The sequence below is a fragment of the Watersipora subatra genome, chromosome 1 (assembly GCF_963576615.1).
Source record: "Watersipora subatra chromosome 1, tzWatSuba1.1, whole genome shotgun sequence".
NCBI lineage: Eukaryota > Metazoa > Bryozoa > Gymnolaemata > Cheilostomatida > Watersiporidae > Watersipora > Watersipora subatra.
In genome coordinates this window covers 59860014-59880641 of record NC_088708.1, presented here as the reverse complement: position 1 = coordinate 59880641, position 20628 = coordinate 59860014, and the positions used below count along the sequence as shown (strand labels likewise).

The window sequence follows — 20628 nt, the reverse complement described above, 5'->3', positions numbered from 1 at the left end:
AATTAAACATTTTACATTGGCTCGAAAAATAGCTGTTAGAAAAGCCAGTATTTTACACTGAACTGGATTGCACTACTCAAACAGACACCTTATTTTTGTAATAAATCAATATGCAAACACAATTCTTCTCGAAGCAGATAATTTTAACAATACTGTTTAGTTTTCCACAAAGTTGCAGGTTTTGAAAGATTAATGATAAATGTTTAATCAACACTATGAAGGCATCTACGAATGATCAGCCACCTACCAGGGTAAACACAGAGTTACAGTTTCTGCTTCGTACAGCCAGAACTGAACCATAAACGTCTACCAATTGTTCAGCGCTTCCCTTTTCCATGGCGTTGTAGGCTGCTACAAAAATGTCTGCCTTTCTCCCACTCTCTCTACAATTAGAGAAACCATTGATCTGGCTGAAGCGGTGACAATGGTAGTTTGATACAAAGTTTTTATTGTGATTTTAGAAACAATACAGATAGGCAGCTGAATCATACTTCTAAAATGTGCCACCTTCACAATTGCTCACTTTATGTAACTTTCAACTAAGATTCATATAAGCTAAAAATACTTTCAAGGTTTTTATTTAGTTGTGTAAGTGATGGTTGCTTAAATCTTATTAGTTTCATCCTGTCAGTCAGTTATTACTTACGAGTCCATCACACATATTTTGCCTTCTGTGTCATCTTGAACATGTATCTCAACAGCACTTAGGTAGTAGAGCAAGGAACTGTAGTCCGGTTGACCCTTCACTTCTCCATCAGCCCAAACGTTGATCTTCATGAGGACAACTGGCTGACCCTGTAATTTCAATTCAACTTTCAGGTTACTCTAGATGACGCTGCCTAAGTTTTTACTTTTTAAACAACCTTATACTTTATACAGCAATATTTACATTGACATGACTTGAATTGTTTCGGAATATATTAGCACAGTAGATGATTATTTTTAGCGTAAAAATACTACTGCTAGCCAGAGTTTGGTAAATGTGAGAGATAAACCAGCTGTGTATTGTTATGGTCTTATAAAACATATCATTCAATGATGAATTTATTTTATAATTATTTATCCATGAAAAAGTATTAGAAGTACAGACAAAGAGACTCACATTCACTGTTATAATGATTACTTCTATCATCTGATTGCACTTTGAACTCACTCTGTCGATAAGTATTTTGCCAAAGGAGACAGAGGTTTCATGGGAATGAGGAAAGAATCCACTCATCTGCTGCAGAAAAATGCTTGCACAAATAAAAGAGCTAGTCACACGATAAATTACATAAGAGATGTATTCAGTTAAACAATAATTAAACATTTATAAAAATAGATATCTGCGGAGGCAGCAAAAGGCAACTTCGAGACCATTTACTAGTTGATCACATAGTTTCTCTATATTCAAGCCTAGTTTAACTGTAATACATGTACTAACTTATCTAGTTATAAGCACCAGCAACTTAGTAATCTCTATAAATATGTACTATAAATAATAAATGAGAAGATAAGCTAATTGTAGTGTCAACCATTACCTGGGAGTCCAGAATGACAATGATTTGAATATTCTTAGATATTGCCATTTCCCAGAATGCTTCAGACTGATGATCTTCTATTGCTTGTCCCACAATAAACTGGTCTCTTTTTCTGTAACTCTATATAATTAAGACGTGCTCAGGAATATCACAATAAGAAAAAATTTGAAAGGTAGTAGAAATTGTCGATACCTTCAGATAATTTGTTTGAAGAATTTGTCACAATCATCTATATTGTATACAAGTATGGCTGTGCATCAAAAAGTATTTTCCGTTGAAACCTTTTCATTAGGTTCTCATTTATTTCACTTTTCTGGAAAATTATAAATTGGCAGGTTACTTTGTTTACATAAACTTAAAGATTTTAGCACAATTATTGGTGTTCAGCATATGGACTGTGTGACTGCAGACATGTTTTAAAATACATTGCACCTTCAGGATATAATTTTAATCCGTTCCAGGTTTGGCATAGTATGTTGAAAAAATCGTACTGAGTGGTATGGAAACCATAGTACTTATATAATGCAAACATCCTCTGGTAAAATTCATCAACATTTTACATAAATAATGTACATATTAAAAGTTAGTAACAAAATAGTATGTTAACCTTAGTACCTATAGTACCCTACAGCAACTTTAGTATATTTATTGTATTTATTGGTTATGATTTGCATTAAAATGTAACGTTACAATGTGCTATATGCAGTACGTATCGTAGAGTTTTTACCTTCAAGACAGGCATACCTATAACATCAACATTAAAGTCACTTTAAATAAATTTAGCTTACTAAACACACTCTTAAAGCTAAGATTTAGTATGTATTTTTAACTATTTTACTGAATTTCAACTTTTTATTGCTAAAATTTTATAGTCTATTAATTTTTGGCTTTGTTTCCAATATGATTTTAGCCGCTCTCATTAAAACTATTTTCAACCTAATTCAGCAAAAACGCCCGAACGATACTGTTTTTGTAATAAAATATATTTTTGTTAGCAGGTTAACTCTTTCACTACTGCAATAAAATTGCTATTCTGACCAAATTAATTCAACTAGATTTTCAAAAATTTGATATACCGTTAGTATTTACGCAATATCTCAAAAATCAATGCAGCTATTGCTATACTGTAAAATACATCTTATTCAGAACAAAATTTTCTACAAGATAAGTATAAGTTGTTTAGTAAATCCCACTCTCAAAAGGTTTCTGGCCCTTCCTATGCATCGAAGGAATTCGGTGAATTTCTTATTACCATAACAATCGCGATCTGGTTTTCCCATTTTGAAAAATAATTAGAAATAGAGTTGCTGAAAAAAAGATTTTCAATTGGTTGCACGTGATTGGCAACAAGGTTGTTTTGTTGGAGATAAAATTTGATTGATCTAGCTAATGTGTAGGCTTCGTAATGAAAAGAAAAGTGAAATCCTATTGATAAGCCGATACATCGGCTTGCGGTCTGTACATGTATTACCGCGAAAGCCGATACATTGGCTTACGGCAGCGAAAGAGTTAAGAGAGTTGTCTGACAATGACTCTCTGTTTGAAGGGATTGCAACTCTAACTTTTTTACTGGTTTTAAAGAAAAAATATTACCATTTTACACATGAGAATTGCTGAGCTGACAGAAATCATTTATCCTGTCTCTTTCAAGCGTTGTGAAAATGTTTTTGGCGAACAGCATTTCGGCGCCTTTGTTCTTTCAACATACGTAATAAGCAAACCGACTGCCAAATTTAAACTTGGGCAAAAATTTTGTTGAATTTGTATGGTGAATTAAGGTTCATAAAGTGAGGTAAAAAGTCATCTTGTTCCAGTTTTTAAGGTGAAAAAATCGTTTGTCAGGGTAATCGTATACTGAGGGTGCACTGCATAGGCCTTTTAAGCTAGCTCTTGCATAAGCTAAAACATGTTTTATCTGTTTTAGAGATTAAAAAGAAAATTGTAACTAACTTAGACATTGCTGGCAGCACTCGCTAAAAATAACATAAGACATAAGGATTGTAAAACAGGATATAACATGTACAAGTCAGAAAGTATATGTATATGTTAGAGTTCGCTTTTTATGTGAGGAAATTTGCACCGTGAAGTTGTAAGATTTCTTCTGCTAAGGGCATCAAAGAGAATTATTTTATTAAATCTTTTGTTTACTGTTTTTTATGGCATGTCACAGCAATATGCATAGTGACCAAATATGGTAATTAATTTATGTAAATTATATTTAAGAATATGCTATTTATTATTGTGAAAATTTCACTGTTTTCACACATTACTTCTACATTCCATTCTCAACGGTCCTTATGGTATGATAAGCAAATGTATGTAACTGTTTAAAGGTTGTTGGAGCATAAGCTAATATCATTACTCTTACCATGTTATAGCGCATCAAGTATTTATGAATTAGGTCTCTAACGAGGTGCAATCACTTTTTCCTCTTTCAAATAATTTTAAACAGCCAGTTGCATAAACTATACAATGAATAGGTGAGTAAAAAAACTCAAGTCAATTTGCAAGCTGCCACATTGATAAAAAAGCAAGTTATGGGACTGAAAGTTTTACCGCGTGTGAGATTCATACTTGTAACAGCAGCAAATTACATTGTGAAACTAATGAGAAGTAATTTTAGCTCAACTACTGATTGATGGTATATTTTATTGTAGCTACTGATCTATGTTATATCTTCTGTCATTGTGGGTTTGATTGAATAATTCATACTTCAGCAAAGTTTTTTCTTAATTATTTGCGCACAAATAGTTTTGGATGCAAAAGTAACTTCATCCACAGACTTTGCGTTAACTTGTTGTAAACAAAGTACATGTGCATGTTACAAATTATGAGATGTGCTAAATTGATCTTTGATATTTGGTTGTTGCATTACCAAAACTAATAAGAGAAAGAAACATTGCTGATGCATATATGGCCTGTTTTCAAAGTTTTAACATCATGTAGCAGGCGTCGAAACACAAGTATTATCTTGGCCTAAATCAATGCGAAAAATTTGATCTCCATGATATAGTCTTGCAATTAATTCTCAGTATTAGCTCTTCATTCTGATTTACATATCATTATAAGTTCATATCAACATAATATATCGGAACACTCACATCAAGGAAATAGAATCCATTGAGTCTTGCAGCAGAGTCAGCCCAACTATCTAAAACAGTAATAATTAACTTAAAAATTGATATCTAAGAAGCAGTGGTATTGGTATGTTTATAATAAAGGAAACACTAGGTGAGCCAATAATCATAATTAGTAGGTAGAAACTTTGATTAAAGTCACACTGAAGGTAAAGCAGGTCATGTCTGATGCAAGAATCTTAGAACATTAGTTATAGATTAGTGATTGATTCTTAAAAGCTGCTTCAAACTGAAGTGACAGCATTTACAAATAATTACAAAAAAACGGAATATGTTTGTGTTAACCAGCAAATCAAAAAATAAAAATAACACTCTCACCTTCCATATGCTGTCTGCGTTGGTCAGTTACCATCTCTATTTTCTGCATAAAAATAGAGATTTTATGAAAAACTATTAGATCATGCACAGAGACTATACATATGCAGTATATCTATGACTATCATAGCTAGGGCTAAGTACTTCAGTGGTTGGTTCCTAAAGATTTAGATTTCTACTGTTGTATGTTTAACTCGGTAGATCTTGAATGGTACGAGCTATTGCATAGCTGCTGCAAAAGCTTTTGATGAAAATATTGAATAATTTAATTAAATCTCAACCTTATACTCGTTGAGAATTGAAGTCTGTTCTGTTTCTAGTTTTCTTTTAAGAGCCTTCTTCTTACAGACGTAAGCTTCAGATTCGATGGCTTCCATCAAAGCCTCATAAAGTAGACTGTACTCTGTCTACAACCATTGAATGATATATTCAAACAAATAAGTAGAAATGTAAGGATGCTGATGGCAGTTTTCTTGAACATTAAGAAAGTTATTAAGAATTAAAACTAATTGTTATGACTGTGAACCACTAAATTCATGGAAAAAATAATAAAACTTTTAACACAAACTAAATTAATAATTATTTACTAATGAACTATTTTAAACATAAAATTCATTTTATAAAACTCTTAATCATTTTAAATGGATAAAAATCGTTTTGAAGATTTCACACAGAGTAGCACCTAAAATGTGTTATTCTGTGTTAATATAATAAAGACTTTAATACTAAACTGATAACATAATAAACAAACTTATTAAAAAGTATAATGCTCCCAGAGTAAATGCTAAAATGATGACCTAAATAATTTCAAATGAGTTTATTTTGTTTTGAAGATTTGAAACGCAGTAGTGGTGAGGAATATAGTAAACTTTACTATTGACATACACAAATGCAATTATGACTCACAATGTTTTATACTTAGCTTAATAGCTATATACTGTTATGTTGAACTGAAAGTAACTTATTATTGACTATAAACATGACAAAGTATAATAATTCTAATGAAACAGTATATGTACTCATCTAACCCCATATCACATGGATTCTTCTACGTACAATTTTACTGACTTGATGTTCATTGTTGGCAGTAACATAAACCTTTCGTACAAGCATTTCCATGGTGTATGTTTGACTGTTCACACTTCAGGTTAGATATTTTAGTAATAAGCAGCTCACTAAGAAGGCTTGGTTGTAATTCTGCAGGTAATAAACTCTCTGAGTATTTGCAATATGTGAGCAATGAAAGTCAAAACTAAATGTTAAAATACATATTATGATGTTTTATTCTAACTAGACTATGATTACCTCTGTTTTTATCAGTTGTGATCTCCTTTTTCTCATTTCTTTAACGCATTCTATGACATTTACAGTACCAGTTGTGTCAGCTTCCTCTAGCAAAATGCTGAGTCCAATGAAAACTCCAGACATCTCTTCTCCTCCGCTAAAGGTGTCAGTAATAAGATTGCTCCAAACACAAGTATCTTTTGTTAATCATTTGAAAAGTGTGATAGCAGAGATTTTTCAATTATGGGTCTAGATGATTTTGAAACAAGCTTCAGCACATTGTCACAAGTTAACTTTTATGTAGTCTCATAGAAACTTTAAACGTGTGTGATATGCCATGGTTTTTAGCGTTGTAAATTGAGTTGTATAAATCGATCTGCTGGATCTAGACATTACTGTGCAATAAAGTCATCCAACTTCACTGATCGGAACAGAGAAGTTTCATGTGTTAAAAGCAAGGTACATTATATTGCCTAAAGTATCATTAAGTATGGACAGCTGCTTTATGGTAGGAGAAAAAGCAGCCATGATACTAAGAAGGCAATGAAACTTGTACTGTAATGTGTCACTTTTGTACCTGCTGTGAACGAGGATTGGACTTCCATGACCACTATAGAGACCCGTTACTCTTCTAACAAACTCTACAAATGAGTTCATCTCTACTGCAGAGCTCAATTCATCCCAAGCCTGAAATTCAAACTGTCTCACAGTGAGATTTTCCTTCTCCTACAACATAAGACAGGTACATAACACTTCAATATTTTTTAATATGATCATTGTTTCAGTAAGATAGCTGTTTAGACTTGTTTATTTGGTAATTAAAATTAAGAGACCATATAATGCCATTAATTATTATGTTACTCATAAACTGGTGAATAACCCTGACTAAACGTGTCAACTTGCAATGGCTATAGAATTGTGATAATAGATTATTAGTACATTTAGTAGAATAGCTAAAATAACTACAAGCTAGTGCTACATGTGTGTCCAGATAGATATGTCATCGAGTGTAACAAGTTATACTTGTTATTTAGTTGTACCGCTTTATAAAAGCAGTACAACTAAATAATGTCATAGTCAGAAAAGAAGTTGCTTAAATACCTTGTAAATCTGCAGTGTCCTTGCAACATATCGAGACTTCTGTTCTATAGCGAATAAAACGACCTTGAAGTTTTGGAAGTTCACTGAAGAGCTTAGTGTCTCAGGGCAGTAAGACAAATATGAACTCTGTAATGGTGTAACAGCATTTTTAACCTAAATGTGCCCTGCCGATCATGCAAAGACTTTTAAAGCACATTTATGAAAAAAGCATATTTAACAAAGAACTGGGACAAAGACAATTACTAAACAACCTGTTTGTAAATATCACGTCATGATCTAAATATAACCTTTGACTGAATGCAGCCTACCAAGCCTGCATTCCCTGGTTGCAAGTTGGGGCTGCAAATGCTAGGCAACTAGTTATGAACACTTGGGGGTTTGGGGGACGGTGTTAGCCCCCTCTTCAACGGGGTACGGGGCAGCGCCCCGGAGCTTTGGACCTTTTAATTATCAACAACCCTCAAAGCATGCATAAATGCAATTATTTGTAAGCATTGAAATCTACATAAATATATTGCTTATGGTTGATGGTAGGCAAAGCTTTTTCTTTATTTAACAAACGATATAAAACTCATGACACTACAGATTTCTGTAAGGGACATTGAAAGAACAAGAGCTATTACTTCTTTATTGCAATAGCTTTTGTTCTGTCAATGTGTCCATGGCAGAAATCTTTCACAACTGATTCTGTATCTACATATATTTCAACATCTTTATATATGTGTAATATTAGAAGATTATTTAGACAAGCCTGCCCGATAGTGCTCCTCATCGCTGTTTTGATTTGCTTCAATGCAGAAAAGGATCTCTCACTCACTGCATTAGTGGCAGGCAAAACCAATACTAGATTAGTGAGCCTCATCGCTAGTTGTGCAACTTGTGCTATACTAGCGCTCGTAATTAGTAGTTGGAAATTCCAAGTGAATGAGCTTAGACTGCAATTCTTAGTACTTAGTCATTAAAAATTACTGAAGAGTTGGGGCGGCTCAGCCGCCCAGTCGCTCCAGGAAATACGGGCCTGCGAGCCTACCAAACTAGACTATATAAGACTGCCTGGTTGTAATGATTTACTTTTATACATAGTCAGCTTTCAGTAACTTATACTTAAACAAGTACATAAGCACACAATAGCCATTATGAACAATGTAAACAGACACAAAATATGGAATATAGATTGATACCCCAAGGGTTTTGTGTGCAACTGTAATCGCGATGCTTCAACAGTGTGACAAGCCTGGGAACACAAGTATAAACATGTAAACGGAATTTGTATCTCCTACGGATAATAACAGTATTATCTTGTTTATGGAATGCATTCTTTTTTATGAACAGTGTTTTGTAAACAGTTTTGACTTACTATTCCAGTTTTTTTTCCTAGAAAATTCTTCTGCTTTACGTTACTGCTGTCCACAAGAATATAATTACCTTTAAGGCATCATCAGGATTATAAACAGTTATGACAGCACAAGGTTTCTCTTGCCAGACCATTCGCAAAAAGTCATTGTTCGTTGCCGAAGTTGGACCTGTTGATAGAAATAGCATTACTTGAGGTACATAGAATAGCGAACTAGACTTGTTAGCTTGTAGAATTCATTATTTTTGACAGAATTTCATTAGAGAGGAGATTTTATAATAGTCAAGAACTCATTCTTAGAAATTTCATCCTTATATTGCTAAAAAGGTCACTTGGTTTAAAGCTAACGAAAGCTACATGTAGGTGAAAACAACAAAATAGCATAAGACTTTCCGGTAGAATTGAAAACATCACTATTAAAACATACATAAACCAATAGCTGGTTTCCAGATATATTCTTTCTTAAAAGTCAGAAAGAGTCAGGTAGTTTTTGCTATTTATCTTCTATTCATAAGCGTTATAAAAACTGGTGTATTGCCGTAATTTACCGTTAGTGGTCACTTATGACCTTTTTATATAATTCACATTTGTAGCCCTTTGAAAACATGTTGCATTAACAAAAATTCAACATATTTTGCTCATCCTAAAAAGTTGCTATTAAAATGCTAGTTTAATAGAAGTGCTGTTAGTATTGCGAGTGGATTATCTTTACTGGATTCCTTTTTCTAAGCCTTAGAAACCAGACATATTACTTTGGAAACAAATAGTCACAGGTTTTACTCTCATATAAAAAGTTAAACGCAATGAAAAACAGTTTAAATTATATGAGTGATTATGCTCTAATACATCAACTGATGTTATTAGTTTGTCAAAACTGAATCAAATTTATATTGTCCATTATTCATTTTGAGTAAGAACTATTCATAACAAACATTTACATGCATTCTTGTTGCAAGAGTAACCTTCATGTGTCTCTAACTTACCTTGACAGGCAATGTAGGTGTTTCCTCTGTTCATTCCCTACAAAGTTAGGATTTACTTGGTAAACCAAAATTTATCACACAAGTAGATCATCAGAATATATTTATTTTACATTCAAATGCATTGAAAAAGCCTTTAAGGTGGTCACTTATAGCATTAAAAGCATCATTTAGCTGCACATTAACAGCTTGCTATGCTTACTACGCTAATGCTTACACAAGTCTAATAGTGAGCTATCAAGTATCTGGTTACTTAAGAAAGGCTACTTACTTTGAGCATGGTTGCATCAGCGTAGTGGGCATAACTCTCATTTTTCTTCTTCCTGTTTGGCTCATCCGTTAATCTCAGAGGTGTCGCAGCATTCTTCTCTAAGCTTTTCAGATCCTTAAAATAATATCCTTGTAAGGTTTTCAAGTGTGTTCAGAGACTAAAAATCTAATATGTCTTTAAATTGAGCATTATATTAAATAAAATGCTAGCATCATTACACATAAACGATTGAACTGTAAACAGTTATAACTGACTTTGAACTGTTGAGAGATGGTTGCTCGACTGTTCTCTGTAAACGCAGAAGAATATGTAGCAGAAACTGCGCAGGTCTGTTTCCTGGTCTGTTTGCTTTCTCCGGCATCTAATTCTTCATATACATTTGGAAGGTCTTCATCTCTAGTTTTAATCTCATCGTAAATGTGAATGTCCTCATAAACTTCTGAAGTCTGGCTTATGTCAACTTCATGGTTGACACCCTCGATATTTGACATATCAATATACTCTGGGCTGTTTGTAGCTGAAAACAAATATTTTTTAACAAATACATTAAAGTGTTGATTGCGAAAAAATTAGATCAATTGTTAGAGTCGCACATATATAAGATCGAAGATTGGTATTTTAACATAAGAAAAAACATGAATATACATACACGATTACATATGATTAGACTTATCAGTGACTTCTCTACAGCAGTCTATCTAAAAACTTAGTGAATAATTAGACTATATGGACTATGGATAAATAGACTCTTTTTATCAGATGCCATACATGTAGATCTCATATAACTTGCGACAGAGAAAGTTTGTTATGTCTTGACCAGTCTTTTTGGAAGACTCCTATATCTTATGTTACTAACCGGAAATCTAAAGGTGTTATGTATTACAGCTGTAGAAAAATATGTTGTCAAATATGCTTGTCAATATTTGCTTTTGTAACTTTGTATCACCATTTTATTTATGGCATTAGTATTATAAAGGGTCCTGTGAAACCTTTTACTTCTCTGCACTCAAATTACCAGCCACTTCGAGTTGTAATCAATGAATATATTTATTCAATACAATAACAAAATACAACATAGAATAAAACCCAAAGTAGTGTAACTGTGTCGTAGTAGCACTCTCTCTTCTTTTATAACTTTAGGCTCGCCCCTTCAACTCAAGTGAAGCCGGCTAGATACCTTTCTTTTGGCTAGCTTTGGACAGGTTGGTCTTTTACTTTGTTTTTTTGTTGGTTTTTTACACATTATACACATTCTAAGTGATATTCTAAATGAACTCTACAGACTTCAAAATTTGGTTGTTTAATTGATCTACTTATAAGCTCACAAAAGAGCGCCTTGTCTAAGTATAAATGACTTGATAAAATCAATAAGTTGGTGAAGTTTAGGTACACGTTAACCACACTGTAGATTATTAACTAGGTAATGCATCAAGAAAATTCTTTGATTAGAACAGCACTGACTGGTTGTTGAGTACTACTATACTAGAAAAATGGTAACAATCACTGAAAATTTCTGCTCATATAGATTTGCACAGTTTACATGCCTGCACCAGGAACACCAAATCTAATTAAAAATTGGGTAGATACACGAAGTTGGATTGACAGAAAGCATTACACAGGTGCTAAGCCTGAGAAGTTAGAAAATAATTCTAATGAAAATTATAAATAAAAGTAAGAAATCTTAATAGCAGAAAGAGAGGGTAAAGATAATATGGGAAGTTGGACAATAGCATGACTATGTGAAGCTGTACATGTAACAAGAGGTTTATGAATAACTGATATGACACATCACTAAACCAAACATGAGCAAGCTCAGCAGCTCTGTATGTATTTAAATTACTTCAGAAACAAGAGCCAGTTCTAAGTTTATGATGAAAAGTAACTTAAGATAAGCTGATAAGCAGAGCTGTGTCCACCCTGGTGATGACTTGAATACTTAATGCTTAAGTCAAATTTCATTGGTAGTGATTCAAGTGAGTTTTCTTTTCATTTGATTTGAACAAATGCACTAGAGATACAGAACTTCGTTTAAAAAGTTAAGCGATTTTGGTTTTGAACTTGACAAAAAACTAAATTATTAACAAACATTTTCCCATGCAATCTTTTGTTAGATAATTGACAAGTTATAAAACAGGCGTATACCTTTATGTTATCCCGAGCAGCTTAGCTCTTGTAAAATAACCAATGAAAGCAGTTTGTTTAATAGCATATGCCTAAAAGCCAACATAATGTTAGCTAGCAAGCTCTGTCAATGATATTATTAAGCGGTGCATATTTGTGAGGAAATTCGATCGCACAATGATAGGAAGATTACATCTCCCAATTTAATCGTTTAATGCCCTTACCTTTTGCTAATTTGAACATTTTTTGTCTTTTTCTTTAATAATTTTGGTTAATTTTTGATTAACATTAAGACTAACATTTTTGATTAGCATAAGACTTTCTGGTAGAATTGAAAACATCACTATTAAAACATACATAAACCAATAGCTGGCTTCCAGATATGTTCTTTCTTAAAAGTCAGAAAGAGTCAGGTAGTTTTTGCTATTTATCTTCTATTCATAAGCGTTATAAAAACTGGTGTATTTCCGTAATTTACCGTTAGTGGTCACCTATGACCTTTTTAGGTAATTTACATTTGTAGCGTTTTGAAAACATGTTGCTTTAACAAAAATTCAACATATTTAGCTCATCCTAAAAAGTTGCTATTAAAATGCTAGTTTAATAGAAGTGCTGTTAGTATTGCGAGTAGGTTATTTTTACTAGATTCCTTTTTCTAAGGCTTGGAAACCAGACATATTACTTTGGAAACAAATAGTCACAGGTTTCACTCGCATATAGAGAGTTAAATGCAATGAAAAACAGTTTAAATTATATGAATGATTATTGCTCTAATACATCAACTGATGTTATTAGTTTGTCAAAACTGAATCAAATTTATATTGTCCATTATTCATTTTGATTAAGAACTATTCATAAGAAACATTTACATGCATTCTTGTTGCAAGAGTCACCTTCACATGTGTCTCTAACTTACCTTGACAGGCAATGTAGGTGTTTCCTCTGTTCATTCCCTACAAAGTTAGGATTTACTTGGTAAACCAAAATTTATCACACAAGTAGATCATCAGAATATATTTATTTTACATTCAAATGCCTTTAAAAAGCCTTTAAGGTGGTCACTTATAGCATTAAAAGCATCATTTAGCTGCACATTAACAGCTTGCTATGCTTACCACGCTAATGCTTACACAAGTCTAATAGTGAGCTATCAAGTATCTGGTTACTTAAGAAAGGCTACTTACTTTGAGCATAGTTGCATCAGCGTAGTGGACATAACTCTCATTTTTCCTCTTCCTGTTTGGCTCATCCGTTAATCTCGGAGGTGTCGCAGCATTCTTCTCTAAGCTTTTCAGATCCTTAAAATAATATCCTTGTAAGGTTTTCAAGTGTGTTCAGAGACTAAAAATCTAATATGTCTTTAAATTGAACATTATATTAAATAAAATGCTAGCATCATTACACATAAACGATTGAACTGTAAACAATTATAACTGACTTTGAACTGTTGAGAGATGGTTGCTCGACTGTTCTCTGTAAACGCAGAAGAATATGTAGCAGAAACTGCGCAGGTCTGTTTCCTGGTCTGTTTGCTTTCTCCGACATCTAATTCTTCATATACATTTGGAAGGTCTTCATCTCTAGTTTTAATCTCATCGTAAATGTGAATGTCCTCATAAACTTCTGAAGTTTGGCTTATGTCTACTTCATGGTTGACACCCTCGATATTTGACATATCATTATACTCTGGGCTGTTTGTAGCTGAAAACAAATATTTTTTAACAAATTTAGCAAATACATTAAAGTGTTGATTGCGAAAAAATTAGATCAATTGTTAGAGTCGCACATATATAAGATCGAAGATTGGTATTTTAACATAAGAAAAAACATGAATATACATACACGATTACATATGATTAGACTTATCAGTGACTTCTCTACAGCAGTCTATCTAAAAACTTAGTGAATAATTAGACTATATGGACTATGGATAAATAGACTCTTTTTATCAGATGCCATACATGTAGATCTCATATAACTTGCGACAGAGAAAGTTTGTTATGTCTTGACCAGTCTTTTTGGAAGACTCCTATATCTTATGTTACTAACCGGAAATCTAAAGGTGTTATGTATTACAGCTGTAGAAAAATATGTTGTCAAATATGCTTGTCAATATTTGCTTTTGTAACTTTGTATCACCATTTTATTTATGGCATTAGTATTATAAAGGGTCCTGTGAAACCTTTTACTTCTCTGCACTCAAATTACCAGCCACTTCGAGTTGTAATCAATGAATATATTTATTCAATACAATAACAAAAGACAACATAGAATAAAACACTAAGTAGTGTAACTGTGTTGTATTAGCACTCTCTCTTCTTTTATAACTTTAGGCTCGCCCCTTCAACTCAAGTGAAGCCGGCTAGATACCTTTCTTTTGGCTAGCTTTGGACAGGTTGGTCTTTTACTTTGTTTTTTTGTTGGTTTTTTACACATTATACACATTCTAAGTGATATTCTAAATGAACTCTACAGACTTCAAAATTTGGTTGTTTAATTGATCTACTTATAAGCTCACAAAAGAGCGCCTTGTCTAAGTATAAATGACTTGATAAAATCAATAAGTTGGTGAAGTTTAGGTACACGTTAACCACACTGTAGATTATTAACTAGGTAATGCATCAAGAAAATTCTTTGATTAGAACAGCACTGACTGGTTGTTGAGTACTACTATACTAGAAAAATGGTAACAATCACTGAAAATTTCTGCTCATATAGATTTGCACAGTTTACATGCCTGCACCAGGAACACCAAATCTAATTAAAAATTGGGTAGATACATGAAGTTGGATTGACAGAAAGCATTACACAGGTGCTAAGCCTGAGAAGTTAGAAAATAATTCTAATGAAAATTATAAATAAAAATAAGAAATCATAATAACAGAAAGAGATGGTAAAGATAATATGGGAAGCTGGACAATAGCATGACTATGTGAAGCTGTACATGTAACAAGAGGTTTATGAATAACTGATATGACACATCACTAAACCAAACATGAGCAAGCTCAGCAGCTCTGTATGTATTTAAATTACTTCAGAAACAAGAGCCAGTTCTAAGTTTATGATGAAAAGTAACTTAAGATAAGCTGATAAGCAGAGCTGTGTCCATCCTGGTGATGACTTGAATACTTAATGCTTAAGTCAAATTTCATTTGTAGTGATTCAAGGGAGTTTTCTTTTCATTTAATTTGAACAAATGCACTAGAGATACAGAACTTCGTTTAAAAAGTTAAGCGATTTTGGTTTTGAACTTGACAAAAAACTAAATTATTAACAAACATTTTCCCATGCAATCTTTTGTTAGATAATTGACAAGTTATAAAACAGGCGTATACCTTTATGTTATCCCGAGCAGCTTAGCTCTTGTAAAATAACCAATGAAAGCAGGTTGGTTAATAGCATGCTTAAAAGCCAACCTAATGTTAGCTAGCAAGCTCTGTCAATGATATTATTAAGCGGTGCATATTTCTGAGGAAATTCGATCGCACAATGGTAGGAAGATTACATCTCCCAATTTAATCGTTTAATGCCATTACCCTTTGCTAATTTGAACATTTTTTGTCTTTTTCTTTAATAATTTTGGTTAATTTTTGGTTTACATCTATTTTATTTAATATAAATAATGGAAAGAATGATAGTAATAATAATAATGGAAGCACTTTCAGAATATACCTGCTGATCATAACTAATGATATGTGAATTATTATTATAATAATTTTAAGGTTATTATATCTAAAATGGTAGAATCACATATATATATATATAATATAATTCCCCATACTGAAAAAATAAAATAGGCCAAAATAGAGTCACAAATAAAAAATATAAATGACTTCTCATTCTTCACAATCTAACTTTCAATACATCCTTTTTCCTATAAGAGTGGCTTTCAGAACAACTTTATAAAACAAGATCTCATAGTGCAACTACAAGCAACTACATTTTGCTGCAATATAAATCAAATTAAATTAAAGATTTCAAACTATTGCCAGATGTTAATCTAATGAAAAAATAAATTGATAAAAGCGGACTCAAAATGTGTCAAAGGCGAAGTTCCCTCCTATTCGGCTCAAATTTTTTCAGATTTTAGTTTCTAAAAAAAATGAAAATCTAAATATTTTTTAATGTCATGTAGTTTTGTTTATTTTTAATATTTCACGTTTTACTTACTTTTGTTCTTATACCAAAATATGTGAAACATACTACACACCACCATAAATGGAAATATGTGAAACATACTACACACTTCCATGGATGAAAATATGTGAAACATACTACACACCACCATAAAGGGAAATATGTGAAACATACTACACACCACCATAAAGGGAAATATGTGAAACATACTACACATCTCCAAAAATATGTGAAACGTACTACACATCTACATAGATGAAAATATGTGAAACATATTACAGACATTCATAGATGTAAATGTAGGAGTGTAGTATGTTTCACATGACATATTAAACACCTCAATAGATAAAAGACAAGGAAATAAATACTTGGTTGTTCATCTACTTATTGCTAGTACTTGTATGAAGTGTGATATATAAAGTTATAGTTCACTTAACGGATGAAAAGAAAAATAGAAACTTTGGGCAACTTGCTGTATTTTATTGAACATCTTTTTTACTCTTTAATTGTTTTTGTACCTAGCAATTGGTCAAATATCTCCAAATTATGTTTTATGATTTGGAATATTGAGTTGTGTGCATCAGGTGACCAATTTCAATTATTTTTAAATATCATTTGACATCAAAATATAATTTACTTTTAATCAAATTGGTTTGTAACAGATATGATTTGCGATTAAATAAAAAATTCATTAGGATACAGCTCTACTAATAAAAGGATACATTCAACATATGGCGAGGGCGGTCAAGAAATGCTTTATAATATCATACATTAAAATGTGCAAAATATGAAACATGAAATATATAGAAATGTGAACCTACTTGCTGTGATACTTTTAAACCATATCTTATTTACTCTTTTTGCTTTTTCCGCATCTTGTTGTGTCCTCTGAGGAATACCTTTGGGCTGAAAACATATGAAAATGTATTGATTTACAGGGTTATAAAACTACATCATATGCTGTTCAAATTGTTCCATTTAATTTGCAATAAAAAATGAACCACAACTCTCAAAAACTCTCTTTTGCAATGATACTAAACTACATTTATCTATCAACCTAATGTTTAGATGCAATATAGTATTGAACAATCAAACTATAGGACGTGAACCAATATAAACCTAATCACTTACTAGTGGGTCATCGTCAAGAGCCTGTTCAAATTCTACTACATCGCGTTGGTGATGAGTCGTGGGGACTTCATAGAAAAGAATTGAAGTTGCATTTAAAGCTTTTGCATCAAGATTGGCATGGAGAGTGTTGCTGACTTCAGAAGGAACCAGTGACCCTCCTGCTTGCTGCTCTACATATACATGTACATAAAGAGACGCCTTATCTCAACTATGTGTCCAGACAACATCGGATTAAAATAGTACACTTGGTATGAGAAGTCTAATCAAGTGTGCATCTTGCAATAAAGTTGATGAGTGAGCAGTTTACAATGACATATTATGTTTTTTCTAAAGCTTTATAATGGCAAAACTCTATCTAGCCATTTCTCTAAGTAGCAAAGCATCTTTTACAATATAAATAGATATATAATCAATCAGTTTTACAAACTGTTCAAATAAAGCCTTGATTAGGCCAAGGCTAAAACTATAAATTACTTCCCACTCTTCACAGTCTAACTTTCAATGTATATTTTCTTATAAGAGTGGCCTTTAGTACAGCTTTATAAAACAAGACTTTGGAGTTTAACTAAAAGCAACCAGTTTTTTTTGCTGTATAATAAATCCCACAAATCTACAAGTGAATGAATAGTGTTCCTAAAGATTTCACATTATAGACAGCTTGTCAGTCTAAAGATGTGCATAGCAATGCTTGATAGGTGTTAATTGTGCTGTGTAAAACACAAAACAATATTATTGCCTGAATTTTATTGCAAATATTAAACCTTTCTGATGCAATAAATCTGCTAACTTACTTCCAACTTCTCAAATATCTCTTAATAAATATGCATTGAGAAACCGAGAAATAACTCTACCAGCTAACATCTATTGCTTGCAATTAATCTGTGATGATATTTTAGCCTGTGCCCTGCGTGGCAATTCGTTGGGGCTTTCAATATTTATTTCAATCTCAATGTGAAGACATATTTTTTTTATTTTATATCTTTATTTACCAATGTTGCATAAAGGCTCATTGCACTCATTGATATGCTTGCTACAATATGCAGCCAAATAGCTTTCTATATGTGCAATAGAAGAGGAGTTACGAGCGTCAATCAATTGTAAGATCAGATTACTGCAATGATGCTACACAGAGAGAAATTTTGATTGAATTTTAAATCATTAATAAATCTAAATTCAGGGTGACAAAACTGTACACAAAATTGATTTAATTTGCATTTAATAATGATTTACCTATGCCAACGCATACTGTGGCTATTAAATCATATTATGATTGATAGCTGAGCTTTTGTACAGCTTTGCTAGTGCCTTTTCAATCATATAATGATTGATGGTTGAACTTTTGTACAGGTATGCTAGTGCTTGTTCAATTATATAATGATTGAAAGTTGAGCTTTTGTACAGGTATGCTAGTGCTTTTTCAATCATATTATGATTGATAGTTGAGATGTTGCACAGGTATGCTAGGGCTTTTTCAATCATACAATGATTGATAATTAAGCTAATGTACAGGTATGCTAGGGCTTCTTCAATCATATTATGATTGATTGTTGAGCTGTGGTACAGGTATACTAGGGCTTCTTCAATCATATTATGATTGATAGTCGAGTTGTTGTACAGGGATGCTTTTTGTTGAAATAACCAAAACTAAATCATTCTGTGATTCAGTGCTGTACTGCTATGGATGCTCCCTGGTCACTCATGGTACTGTCATTTTTAAATCACAATAAAATTGTAATTTTATACCAGGAGAAGACAATTACATACTTGAGTGAACTGATTACTATGAACTTCTTATTTTTATTTTCATGAAATACTGAGGTTAAATATATGTATAAGCAAAATATATTATGATAACATTAAAGCTATAACATGAATAAAAAGGTTAAAAATGAACTGTTTTGCAATGAAGTATTTACATGTAAATGTTTACGAATAATTATAAAAGAGAAAATATTTTAATTGAGTACTAGCGACACCAGCCAAGATACCATCAGTTGGAGTTCTAGAGAAGCTGTTACTTGACTATCCCCATCATTTGAAGAAGTCTTATCTACAATGCAGAGGTTGTTGTCATCAATGATGAGAGCAGCCTTAACAGACGTTCCATCAGAACCCCAACTGATGAATGGGCTTGGATGTGGTACCTTTGGTTAACCACAAACAAACACTTAACATAGGCCAGACATGCATCTACCTCAGTTGCCATCAGGAACACTGCTCCCGTTAGCAAAACCAGGTAGATGCATTCCTGTTCATTTGTCAATACAATGGCTCCTCTGCTGGTTTCATCCAATGTACTTTGCGAAAGTTTCTCCATAAACAGGCTGGTGGCTGTCGACTTGCCCCTCAAAACACATTGCTTTTCATCATCAAGTTTGTCACCTATAAAATCACAAAGGTAAATTGGTAAAAATTGGTACAAAGGTAAAAATCATAAAGGTAATAACACAGTTCATAACTAATAGCTCATGTAAATGTGCTAAAACTAGCAATATAGTGATGTGGGTAGGTAGGATTAATGATTAGGAGTCACGGCTATGGTGAATCAATGAAGACAACAGAAATGAAGTTTAGGCCAAATTTTGAGATGTGATCTAGCAGAGCAGTCAATCAGATCAGGCACGCTTACTACTTTTTTAAACCTGATGTCATGATTATGAAAAAACTAGTAAATTCCCCTATTAATTTTATAATTTGTAGAATGATATGTTCAAATAAGTTACTGAAACAAGTTTTATTAAAATATAGAATGGATTTTAAAGGCATTAACTGGTGATTATAATATATTTCAGTTTCAATAGTCTTAGCCTCAGTAAATATGTATACAATTATATGCTACATGATATTAAAAAAACATGTGAGCTACATTCTAATAGATTCAACGGTAAAAATGTAATGAATGTGCTACTATCAGGTATGCAAATTAGAGGTGGAACGAGACACGAGACGTCTCGAGTATCGACATGTCTCGTCTCGTATCGGTCTCGTCTCGACTTAACTATTGCCAAACTCGAGACAGGAAATAGAACTAAAGCGCCTGCGCACGGTTGTTAAAACATGGCTTCTTGCGGTAGCAACAACTCCATATATTGTAATGGATTGCGGGCAACTGCCTTTAAAGTTATACCCGGTCCGTTACTACCTGTTGCTATTGATTATGTTGGCCACTGAGTCTAATCATGTAGTCCGGGCAACGGCCCTGTTATATTTTAGTTCAGTTCTGTGTCCTTAAAACAGATACCGGGTCGTATCTAATTACTCTTCGGATAATCCAATT

The 20628-nt window shown here is 32.7% G+C and overlaps 1 protein-coding gene across 1 annotated transcript in view; it reads right to left on the bottom strand.

Moving 5' to 3' along the window:
• Positions 1–642: 642 nt before the first annotated feature.
• The window catches only part of LOC137389739 (receptor-type tyrosine-protein phosphatase delta-like), an 86740-nt gene continuing 66754 nt past the window's right edge, over positions 643–20628 (bottom strand). Inside the window, exons 23-40 of the mRNA XM_068075828.1 lie at positions 19340–19495; positions 17042–17126; positions 13522–13784; positions 13268–13381; positions 13000–13036; positions 10217–10479; positions 9963–10076; positions 9695–9731; positions 8783–8880; positions 7358–7483; positions 6834–6982; positions 6278–6413; positions 5254–5379; positions 4976–5018; positions 4622–4671; positions 1521–1640; positions 1154–1222; positions 643–795 (exon numbers count right to left, since the gene is read on the bottom strand). Of these exons, the coding sequence (XP_067931929.1) occupies positions 643–795; positions 1154–1222; positions 1521–1640; positions 4622–4671; positions 4976–5018; positions 5254–5379; positions 6278–6413; positions 6834–6982; positions 7358–7483; positions 8783–8880; positions 9695–9731; positions 9963–10076; positions 10217–10479; positions 13000–13036; positions 13268–13381; positions 13522–13784; positions 17042–17126; positions 19340–19495 (2139 nt within the window). The remainder of the gene's footprint in view (positions 796–1153; positions 1223–1520; positions 1641–4621; positions 4672–4975; positions 5019–5253; positions 5380–6277; positions 6414–6833; positions 6983–7357; positions 7484–8782; positions 8881–9694; positions 9732–9962; positions 10077–10216; positions 10480–12999; positions 13037–13267; positions 13382–13521; positions 13785–17041; positions 17127–19339; positions 19496–20628) is intronic.